General features: G+C 46.5%; 1 protein-coding gene and 1 long non-coding RNA gene across 4 annotated transcripts; one reads left to right on the top strand and one right to left on the bottom strand.

Moving 5' to 3' along the window:
- Positions 1-337: 337 nt before the first annotated feature.
- On the top strand, positions 338-1,884 carry LOC125534375 (uncharacterized). The gene is made up of 2 exons (XM_048697627.2): positions 338-973; positions 1,127-1,884. Exons 1-2 carry the CDS (start codon positions 410-412, stop codon positions 1,619-1,621), a joined length of 1,059 nt encoding a protein of 352 aa, XP_048553584.2. The 5' UTR covers positions 338-409; the 3' UTR covers positions 1,622-1,884.
- Positions 1,885-3,099: 1,215 nt separating this feature from the next.
- LOC125538226 (uncharacterized) lies at positions 3,100-7,577 on the bottom strand. Of its 3 annotated transcripts, none has more exons than XR_015617606.1 (5): positions 6,659-7,577; positions 6,451-6,543; positions 6,152-6,324; positions 3,996-6,075; positions 3,100-3,380 (listed from the first exon to the last, which is right to left on the bottom strand). It is a non-coding gene; the product is annotated as an uncharacterized LOC125538226 (long non-coding RNA). The 3 variants fall into 3 exon arrangements; XR_015617607.1 differs by having other exon boundaries at positions 3,100-4,084; positions 4,969-6,075; XR_015617605.1 differs by having other exon boundaries at positions 3,100-6,075.
- Between the last annotated feature and the right edge of the window lie 4,090 nt (positions 7,578-11,667).

The raw sequence follows: 11,667 nt of genomic DNA, 5'->3' as shown, positions 1-11,667 counted from the left end.
AAAGCGAAAGCAGCAGAAACCTCATCGCTTGCATGTCATTGCATGCATGGGCATCCTTCTTTTGACCGCCCGCTTTATTTATGCAACCTCTTTTGAATTTTGGGTTTGGCGTTTTGGGAGGGGAGAGAGACATGTGCGTCCCGCTGACAGTGGGCCCGGAAGCTTCCTGGATCGTGCGCGGGAGGGGAGGGGAGGGGAGACGGTGTGTGAAATGCTGCATGAAATTTGAATTTGAAACCAAGCTCGAGTTTCTTCCGAGACAAGAAAGAATCTCTGACACACTCACCGCCACCCTGCTGCTGCGTACGTCCCTCTATATCAGCCGACGTATCCCCAACCCCGCCCATTCGTATCCTCAACCCCTCCCTCCTCCCACCAACTTCCGTGAGGTAGGCGAGCACCCATCCCCATGGCGAGTCTCCTTTCCTCCTCCGTGCTCCTGCCCGTCGACCACCCCACCTCCCGCTGCAGCGCCGGCGGCCGCCTCCTCTCCACCAAGGTCTGGAGCCTCCTCTCCTTGGCCGCGCCGGAGGACACCAAGGTCTGCGGCCTCCTCCCGGTCCCGGCGACCTCACGCGGGAGCGCTCACGTGGTGCTCGCGGTGCCGGAGGGCGCCACGGGCGGCTTCCTCTCCTTCGAGGCGCCGGAGGACACCAAGGTCTGGGGCCTCCTCCCGGCCAACGCCACCAAGGCCACGCGCGGGAACGGCATCGTCGCGCTCGCGGTGCCGGAGGGCGCTTCGGGCGGCTGGGGCCTCCTCCCGGCCAACGCCACCAAGACCTCGCGCGGCGTCCTGGCGCTCGCGGTGCCGGCGGGCGGGTGGGACCTCCCGCCGGCCAACGCAACCAAGACCACCCGAGGGAACGGCGTCGTGGCGTTCGCGTGGCCGGAGGAGGGCGCCAACCGCTGGAGCGGCTGGGGACCCCTCCCGGAGGGCGCGCCGGCGGAAGATGTCAAGGCCTTCTACGCTCAGGTACTATTCTATCCCGTGTCCAATGCCCCGTAAGTGTAGGATTATTGCGTGATTAATTGCCCTGCTGCTGCTCTCTCCGTATTATATTTTGCGCTTCTTGCTTGTTTGCTTATGTAATAACCTGTATCATGCGGCCTTCTTGTCTGTTGGCAGGATTTCATCAATCGTGTTGACAAGATTGGCACCATCAATAGCTACGCCCTTTTTGGGCACGCCGACATCCTGGAGGTTGCGGCGGAAGCCGCCGAGAGGTGCATCCAGGTGGTTGACCTACTTCAACCAGTGCTGGTGGATCAGTTCGCGAGCCGCCCTCGAGCATTGGGGGTCACCACGACCCTGAGCGTTGGCCTGGTCGAACATTGCCGGATCGTCTTGTCCGAGTGTGAGGAGGGTTACGTCCGGGAGCATCCGCTGCGCGAAGCCTTTTACGGTCTCAATGCCCTCAATCGAAGGGGCTACCCCAAGCCCGCCCTCGTCACCGCGTCCCGGACAGAGGCGGAGAAGGTGGCCTACTTCAAGCATCTGGCGGATGAGTTCAAGGAGCTGGCCCTCGAGGTAGAGGCGTCCGTCAAGGAGTGGATCGACTCTGACTCTGGCAAGTCGGCTAGGTGGTTCGATCAGCCCGTGAAGATGCGGTTCGACGACTAGATCGAGGTGCCTCTGCATGCCCCGCGAGCTCCATTCACTCCAATGTTTCATGCTCTTCTTTTTGTATCCGGTCGTCTATTAGTCCTTGCTGATCCGCATTTTTATCCGTTCGTGTACTGGAACTATTATTAATTAGCTACCCCTTTCATTTCATTTTGAATCCGATCATGTACTGGGAACTGGCTACTCGTCCGTCCTTTTGTGTCTCTTCATTCATGTACTGGGAACATGAACTACTTAGTGATTTGCAAGATGTTAGTTCAGACTTTTTTTTTTGAGGTATCCCTTCATGTATGATCCAACAGGTTGGGTGACGTGCAATTTTAGTACGTTATTACTACTATACTTCAGGGTATGATCCAACAGGTTGGGTCTTGGGTGGGTTGCTTTCTGCTGTCAAGATGAAAATGCTATAGTTGATATGTATGTGAAGATGTTAGAGATTGAGTCTGCCTATAACATGTTTGGTATCATGCCAACTCAAAATGTCCTTAGCACAGCTAACTTAGTCCTAACTGTTTTCTACCAAGCCTCGGTCGACGTTATGTTGTGATCCACAGATGTAAGAGGTTGAGTTTGCAGGTTGTGCGGTGTACTGGTGCTAAATACAGTACACACCTTCGATCAATACAACAAATTGATGGCTTTATTAGGAAAAAAAACATTTCATTCATATATTATATATATATAGTACATTTGCTGCAACATATCTCATTTATAAGCTCTGCATACACAAGGATCTTCTTTCGCTAGACTAGTTCTGTTACATCTGTATCCATGGTGTGGTTGACAAATTTCGTTACAGAGACATGGCCTATCTCTGAACTTCTTGGCCTGCTGTAATTTTGCTGGTTCAAGTGAACTGCCAGTGCATCATGAAGCAGAAAACCCGAGTCCTCATTTCCATGTGATGCATACTCGATTGTGGCATGAAAAATATTCAGTCAAAAACAGAGTATATGATAGCTTTCGGTGTTTGGAAACTACATGTCCAATATGTTCCAAAAACATACGACAAAAAACTAATGTAATGATAGAAATATTCAAATTGATCACATATAGACTTAGGCATTTCTCGTTTTGACAGTGAAGAGAGAATTTTGAAAAGAGATAGTATACAATTAACAAAAGGATCTCATTGCACCAGTCTGATATGAATATAACTAGAAGGGTAAAGCACGCCTTGCGGCGCCGTTTGTTCTCTTCGTGCTAAGGGATCTTTTTTTCTTTACAGCCCAACAAAGAGTTTTTAAAAAAAAAAAAGAGAGTTTCCTCTCCGATTTCCACTATCAGAAATCACCAAGTCTTACAAACTACCAGGCCTATTACAGGCCCAACGAAGAGTTATATTAAGGATAAGGCTAATGCTTTATGAAAGTATGTTGTTCTCGTTGTGTTGTCCATTACACACCATCAAACCATCTGTATGGAAACTAACTAAGTTTTGGTACAATCAATGTTGCAGAAAACAAAAGGCATTTCAAATGCAAATTAAATCTGTAGTTGTTTATCCCCTTCTCAGCAATATACAACAGTGATTAACAATAACATGTGTGACATGAAAGCCAACAACCTCCAAATTCCATTCTCTTGAAAGATTGTCGCATGATGCCAGTGTGGACCTTGTTCATCTCCCATCTTGCTCTCCCCCGGTCAAGTAAGGTTGTGTTAACGTTTTGAGGATGGTTAAGTATCATGGACCATGATGAGACTTGGAGGAGCTTTCATACACCAGATGCTTTTATTTTCCTCGAAGTTCCTGCGAGGCAAACCGATATTGTTTTGGAAAATGACTCGAGTCTGGTTAATCAACCTATTCTGTAACACTTTAGTAGCTAGACTATTCATAAACTAATGCCTTTTGTTTGCCAAACCACAACCCAGCTTCCGATTCACAATCAACTGAAACATGAATATGCGATATCTAATATCCCTCCGTTTCTAAATATTTGTCTTTCTACAGAGTTCAACAAGTGACTTCATACGGAGCAAAATGAGTGAATCTACACTCTAAAATATGTCTATATACATCCGTATGTGGTAATCCATTTGAAATCTCTAGAAAGACAAATATTTAGGAACGGAGGGAGTAAATCTTACCCGACATGTGTTAGCTATATCATAGATTCAGAGCAGAATGTACAGGTATTTGTGCAATCAGTGTGACGATATGCATGTAACAGCCTACGATTATAAGTGATCATACACGTGTATGATAAACTGAAACTGAAGCTATCTAATAAGTACTCCCTCTGTAAATAAACTTTAGTGATCTAAACGCTCTTATATTTGTTTACGGAGGGAGTAACATACAACACAAGAATAAAGATGTAGTTCCTGCAAAGAAAAGAATAAAGGTACAAGAGGTACTTACATGCTCAATTAGCCAAAGTACCCAAATCGTCATCACTCATCACATCACATAGTGTCAATTCGCATCGTAATTTTTCTTTGTCAACAAATCTGACAACACTAAAACTGTGAGAAACTACCTACACCACACAACGCTTTCTAGCATGGCTGACATAGCAAAAGCAAGTGATACAACCATAGTTTTAAAAACCAACTACGATGATCCAACAGAAGCTTTCTAGCATGACTGACATAGCAAGAGCAAAGCTATGCAAATACAACACCCCGCGACCTACCTTTGTTTTGTATAAACGGGTTTACATTTTTTATGTACAGCTAACATAAGCATTGATGTGATTGTTGTAGCATTAATCTCTCCAGGTTATATGCATATATATAGTAGCAGGAAGCAAGTCCAATTTAAGTATTTATTTGGTAAGCATGTCACCATAAACATACAAAAGCAAGGGGGAATCAGACGTTAGACAATTAGATTTTAGAATGAAATAAGAGACTACAGTTGAAGCACACCTAATCATCAATTATGTAATCTTGCTAAACACAACAAGATGTCTAAATGTTGACAGATCCATACATTGAACATTTATTCGAAGTTATTATGTTCTAACATGCACACTCGCACCGAGTTTTGCCACTCTGAGAATTGTATGAACTTTTATTCTGAACTAAATTATTTTTCTTATGATTCTTTTGTGGCTCACGAATTCATAAACACATCAACTTTTAAGAAGTAACATTTCTATTTTCTAGAACTACCAAGTAACAGTTCCAGCCATCTTGAGGAATTGGGGAAGATAATCCAACTATAACAACATAAATCTTTATGAATCTAAACCTTGGCAGCCAAACTTGTGATTCACTATAGGTAAAAACTATCTTGGACAACTGTCCCTACATACTGGATGGCAAAAGGTCAGTGTGATTGCTATATTGTTTTAATGATAAGAGGCTTTGAAGACAATGCAGCAACGCACCAAAACAAAAGCTTTTGCAACCCAAACTTTGTCTTGAGCTGAACCAGAAGTGTCGCCAAAAAATGAAATCATAACATCAGGTAAAAGATGACAGATCGGCCAGAACCTTGCAAAATGAAGACACATGTAAAGATTGAATCTCCTGTTAAAATTATATCCAGAGAAAAAAAAAGGTAATATGACACATCGACACAAGAAATCATAGTATCTATTTCTCAAACACTAATTAACAACACTTAGATCAGGACATGATGTTATACTATTCTTTAGCCAACAAAATATTACCAATCAATTTCACCAAGGTCGCAAGGGGATGTGGTTGGCAAGTGAAACTGAAACCATCTATTTAGTCGCAAATCCTGTAACACTCTATATATTACTCCCATGAGCTAAACTATGAACTGGAATCAGTACAGAGCTAGTGCTATTTTTAGAATTAATTTTCCCTATTTTAGTTTGCTAGCTTCTTGAGTTTAAAGCAAACTGCACCTATAATTATTTATGTAACAAGTTTTGGTTCTTGTTCACATTGTGCACATGCCTCTACTTGTGGACACAAGCCTTATTGATCTACATTACCAGTACCATGCATGATTTCTTACAGTGTAGTGGCATCAGGAAATTAAGTCTGATTTGAATGCTAAAATACGGTAACTTCACCTTTTTATGCTTGCCAAGAAAAAAAACACTTTCAGCTAGTAAAGAAGCAAACTGATGCTAAAATATGGTACAATGTTTACTCAAACTGTTCAATCCTAAGTTTTATTTGATATGGGCCGTGGTCAACTCCGACAACTTAAAGAGTTATCTTCAATAAACAATTATACAAACGTCACACCGTATCCTAATCAACACACGTATGCTCTATACATTATTATGGCTTTTAGATATTGGGCTGAGCTATACTGCTGAACAATAGACACTAAGCGGAAGAAATAATAATGAACACATTAGTTTTGACACAATGTTATGCAGATTAAGCAATCTAACTTGCAATTCCAGAGATAGTAGCTCTATTAATTTTACTTTCCGCGATACCACGAAAGCTTGTCATTGTGGCCGCGGTGGTGCAGGTAGGTGACAAAAGTCCAGCCACATAGCAAAAATCTGCAGGAAAATTCATATCAGAACTTTGGGCAGGAAGTAAGGCTACAAATGCAACAAGAGCAGATACTACACACACATGCCCAGTAGGGGACGACGTATAGCTTGAGTATCTAAAAAGGCCTTATCACAACGGTGAGCCCAGCGAGGAGGTCAGCCATGGCAAGCCATCACATCCGTCTTCTCATTCAGCTGGAACAAATCGCTGCACGGGTGTAACTGCGATCTTGACTTCCCTGGACTGCTCGACCACTGGACAGGTTGAATAGAAACAGTACAGTCAGCAATCACATTACCAAGCATATGTGACCTCATGAACAAAAATTAATCTGCAGAAGCAAGCACAATCAAAGATCATGTTGGCTTATTTGGCATCACCAAGTAGAATGGGTACACGAGTATTGGGAACGGTAGCGCAAATCGAAGCTTCCGGGTGGCACTGTCCAGGCTCCTATACAGCTTCTGGGGAAGCTGAAATTTGCAGCAACAATTGATTCAAAACAAGATGACACCAGGTTAATCAAATTCCTCAAGAACATGAGCAAAGTGAGCAGCCACAAATTTGGAATCTATGTAGCCCACGTACCGGATACCAGGACTCGTCCTTCTCAATGTGGCCATGGTTCTGGTGGTGCGTCCAATGGCTAATCCGGAGGAGTGGAGGATGTGTCTGTTGACGCTGTTCAGTTTGGCGTTGTTGGAAGCTCACAAGGCCGCTGCGGCAGCAACCATCCACGGAGAGAGAGATGGCGAGCTCACAAGCCGGAGACGCACCAGTTGTGTCTTAGGACGAAGAGCGGCCAGAACATGGTGTCCTGTGCGACGCAGTAGACTGGCCAGGCAGGCGGCGGCGAGGGCGACAACGACACAGAGCGACGGCAGGGCAACCTGAAGCCGACGCCTCCTCTCTGATGACCACCGATGCCCTCACCACCTCCCCTGATGCAATGGCCGCCCCGAACCAACCACCAAACGCGAGCTCTGCCGCACCGCCGTCGTCCATCCCCGGAGTCGCACACCGCTCGCCAAAGCCACCGCAGCCGAGCCCAGCCGGCCAGCTGTGACCAGAATGGGCACACACGCAGCCAACCACAATGAAGCCTCCACTGCCACTGACAACACCGGCCCGATCTGGAGCATCGAGCCCCCGCATCGGCTGCCGCCACCGCCGCATATCCACCCACCGTAGACACCCACGCCGCCGGCAGCACCACCGTAGGCAAGGCCGCAAACCCTACCGCGCCGGGCATCTTCAGCTGCGAGATCCCCGTGGCGGCCCCCACGAGGCGGAGAGAACGGGTCCCGCCGCTGCCGGCTCCGAGCGGGCTTTGCCCGCCGGAGGCTACCGGCAACGGGGAGAGGAGGGAGGAGTCGAGGGGGCTGCTGGCCGGAACGGAGTCGTCGCCGCCCGTGGCGTCGGGAGGAGCGACGTTCGCGGTTGAGCCTCCCCGGCCGGGGTCCGCCTCCCCGCTCGAAAAAAATCTGGTACGACCGGGTCGCACGAAGCAAAACGGGAGACCACCTCGCGCGCATAACATCTGGCAGTACGAATCTCAACGCAGCGTTTGCCTGGCTTCCAGCCCATAGTCCTAGCCATCTCCGGCCCGGACCCGTCGGCCCACCCAGGCCCGGCCCTAAAAACCGGGACAGATGGGCCTCCACGTGGCCGCTGCGGCGAGCCCAGACAGGAGGCCTTTGGTCCCGGTTGGTAGCACCAACCGGGATCAAATAAGCGTCCACGCGTCAGCATTTCAGGGGCTGGGGTTTTTGTTTTTTTGGAGAAGGGGGGTTATAGGGGGTTTTGGGGGGTTAGTTTAGGTGTTTCATATATTGTGTTAGCTAGCTAATTAATAGAGAGAAGTACGTGTCCTTTCTTATCTCCTTTACTTGGTCGACGCTACGTACTATACGTATAGAGAATACTCGACACGCTAGCTACTAAGCAAATGAAGGAAACAGAAGATCGTCATGAACGTAATTATGCATACAGAGAGAAGTGATATCGACCTCTCCTTCTTCGAGAGATTGGTCGAACAACAAGTTTTCATATCTCTTACAATATAATCCCCTAATTATATACGAACTTAGGGTCCACATGGTATTCTCCGTCTTTAGCGATCACGTGGTCAAAAAAGAATGCCGCCAATTCCTGCTTGAATTGAATGCGATCTGGTGGTAGGAGTTCATCCCGCATCCGAAACACCTAAATTTGAAGAAGGGGATCAATACATATATATATATATATGAATGAAATCAACACAAATGATGATAATAAAATAAAATTGTGAATATTATTGCTTACGCACTTCATATTGTTTGTCAAAGTAGCCCCGCTCACAGGTCATGTAGCGGATGCACTCGCAAACGTAGTATCCACAGTAATTAGTCCCGGCTTTCTGCCACAACCACTTTACAAGAAATAGAGGTCAATCAAACTGATAAGCAAGCATACTAGATGGTATTGATGAAACTAGCGCTTGAATCACTAGGAGATGCGCGGAACTAGGTAGTAGTACTGACTTTCGGGTGTTTAAATTGCAGCTTCTTCGACAGTCCCGGAGTTTTTGAGGTGAATTTTTTCCATACCCTGCCAGACAAAGAAAAAAATTACTTGATATCAGGAAATGAACAAAGTTTAATATCATGGTGCGATAATGACCGATTTAACTTACTTCTCGAGCATTTCAGTCATGTCCGCATACTCCTGGGGATCTTTTCGTCTCGAGTCGAAGACGGTTACTAGTCCCTACTCAAGCTTAATCTCCAGGAGAATATAGTGAAAGCTGCGCACGCATGCATAACTCATCAGTTACTCCTTCCATCCCAAAATTCTTGTCTTAGATTTGTCTAGATATGGATGTATCTAATACTAAAACGTGACTTGATACATCTGTATTTAGACAAATCTAAGACAAAAATTTTGGGACGGAGGGAGTACATTATTATAACCTCGAGTAATAAGGGAAACCGAATATGCAAAAGACAGTAGCACTCACTTGAAGTTGTAAGGAAAGAATATTATATCTTTGTTTTGATTTAATACCAACGATCATAGCAAGTTGGCCTCGGCCTCTTTGTCATGTTTATCAACCTGATAAGCATGCAAACCGCATATGGGAGGGGATGGCCCTAGCTGCATGCCTACTCCTCGGATAGCCTTTGCTTTGCCCACACCAAATCACAACAGGTGCGCGCACGGAGATTCTACCACCACCACCTCATTAATTGCCACATGCCGTACCTACTAGGCTACTACGTACATGGCCCCGCAAGAAAGCCTGCAGCTACTCCGAAACGAAAAATAACTGCCGTTACTTGAACTTGATTGCTTTGTTGTTGGCCTCTTTGTTAATCAGTTCAAGAGAGAAGTTTCTTTTAGCATGAAGAGAAGAATTAGAGGCAAGAGCAGAGACCTACAAACTTGCATTGAATGTAATGGTTTAGTCCACAAAGTTGTAAAAGATGATCAACTCATCCACAAACTTGAAATGTATGGGATGATTTAGTCCACAACCAACCAGGAGCGGACAAATGGCGCCTCGTTGGCAGCTTCGTGGCACAGCCGGTCTGTCAGGCGTTTTTGCGAAACAATCCTCCAAGTTTATGGAAATCACGCCCGCGGTACATGCTTGGGCTGCCCCGGTTATTTAATGATACGCAGAGTAGCTGGTGCATCCAGATTTCCTGCCGAAAAAGAAACACACGGACAAGCAGCGCGGCATGCATGCAAGGCATGGTCCAAAAGCCTACAAGCACTTCTAGTTAGTCAGGAGTATGCAACCACTATTCACAGATCACGATATGCATCCTTATTCAGAAAAAAAAAAGTTACAAGTAATTTTTTGGGGAAAAGAAAAGCTAAAAGCACTGCAAGTTTTTTCTTTTTTTGCGGGGAAAACCACTGCAAGTTAGTCAGGAGTAGGCCGCCACTATTCACAAATCACAATATGGCTTAGAGCCTCTACAGTCGGACGCCCCAAATCCGATCCATCAAATGTCCGTGAACGCGACTTGGCGCGTCCGCGGACAATGACCAATTACGTCTTAAATATTTGATTCTACAAGGACACCTCAAATTAGAAATCTCAAATCAAAAATTATTACATGCAATGTGAAACCTAATCTAAGTAAAGCTCGCTCGGTTCCACCGTGACAATGCCCGGCGGCCGGCTGCGCTCCCAGATTGTTGGTCCGGTCGCCGACAAGGTAGAGTAGGGCATGGGACACGAGCCGGCTAACGGGACTCAAGGCGCCGCCGTCTCCCATGCCCTACTCTTCCTCGTCGGAGCCCGAAACCCGAACGGTGCCCGTGGACATCAGATTGATGATGGATCCGTCCTGGGACGAGCCGGCGACATCCACCACGATGCGTTTACGTCGTCCGGACCGGTGCACCATACGGGGCACTGGAGAATGCGACTCTGCCTTGCCGACGTCCACCGCCGCGCCATGTTTTTGTTCGACGACGCCCATGGTGCGTCGATGGTTTCGGCGCCAACGGAGGGGTTGCGCGTCCACCACCGCGTTTGGACGCCAGACGGTCCGCACCGCCTCCGGTGAGGCAGCGACGACACACCTAGCGCCATTTGGTCGAACGCAATGGATTCCCGACGGAAGGAGTCCGACCACTGCCTCGCACGGGCCTCCTCCCGATAGCGATGAAGCGCAAGCCGGACGGTCATATCCTCCTCGGGGGCATATGGGATGAGCTTCGGGTTGACGGATCTGGAGGTGAAGGACTCGGATCCGCTGCCCTCCATGCCGGAGGCAGTCGAAGATCGCCATATGTGAGCTTGGATGGCGGAGGGGAATGGACTGAAGTGGCTATGGTTTGGTCCGGCAAGCGGATGGGGAGGAATATATATGGGGTCGGGTGGGCCAGCGTGGACCGAGTCCGACGTGGCGGGTGCACCCGGGTACGCCCATACCCGCCCCAATATTTTGGCTGGATATGACGGGTACCAGTCAGCCCGGGCATTTGATGCCTATTTAAGGCACCCGTCTGGGTCGAAATTTTGTGACCAGTCAGTGATCGGACGGCCTGCCCGGGCATATAAGGCGGATTTGGGGTGCCCGGCTGTAAATGCTCTTCTGCTGTTAACTTTTTGATAGAAAACATATGGCGTCAAGATTTATACACATGATATATCAAGTTTAAAACTGATTAGTTGTCAAATTATAAAATACTAGTTGACTGATTACCAGTGCTTGGTTGTCAGATTTTACCATGCTTAATTACTAATCCCCACAAAAACAAGCTTTAACTGCTAGATTATAGATTAACAAGTACGTACTTAATTGTCAAAATTAAACATGCCTAATCACCAGATTATGTGGTACTTAGTTGCCAAAGTTAATTTTATTTCTAGAATATGCACAAGCATGTATATCATAAATTGCCAAAATTAAACATGCTGAGTCACCAAATTATATACTACTCCCTCTGTCCTAAAATATAAGAACGTTTTTGACACTAGTGTAGTGTCAAAAACGTTCTTATATTTTAGGACAGAGGAAGTAGTACTTAGTTGCCAAAATAAATACACTTAGTTGCTAAAATAAGACGCTTAAGTGTAGGCTATAGCAAACTGTAGC

This window comes from Triticum urartu, chromosome 2A, assembly GCF_056163025.1.
Source record: "Triticum urartu cultivar PI428250 chromosome 2A, HENAU_Tu73, whole genome shotgun sequence".
In the NCBI taxonomy this organism is placed as follows: Eukaryota; Viridiplantae; Streptophyta; class Magnoliopsida; order Poales; family Poaceae; genus Triticum; species Triticum urartu.
The sequence above is the reverse complement of the archived record's forward strand: the minus strand, read 5'-3'. Positions and strand labels throughout refer to the sequence as shown.

Bases quoted from the DNA above. Each gene is read 5' to 3' on its own strand.
- LOC125534375 (XM_048697627.2), top strand. From the start codon at position 410: ATGGCGAGTCTCCTTTCCTCCTCCGTGCTCCTGCCCGTCGACCACCCC. The intron at 974-1,126 runs GTACTATTCTAT...GTCTGTTGGCAG, and splicing joins TCAAGGCCTTCTACGCTCAG to GATTTCATCAATCGTGTTGA.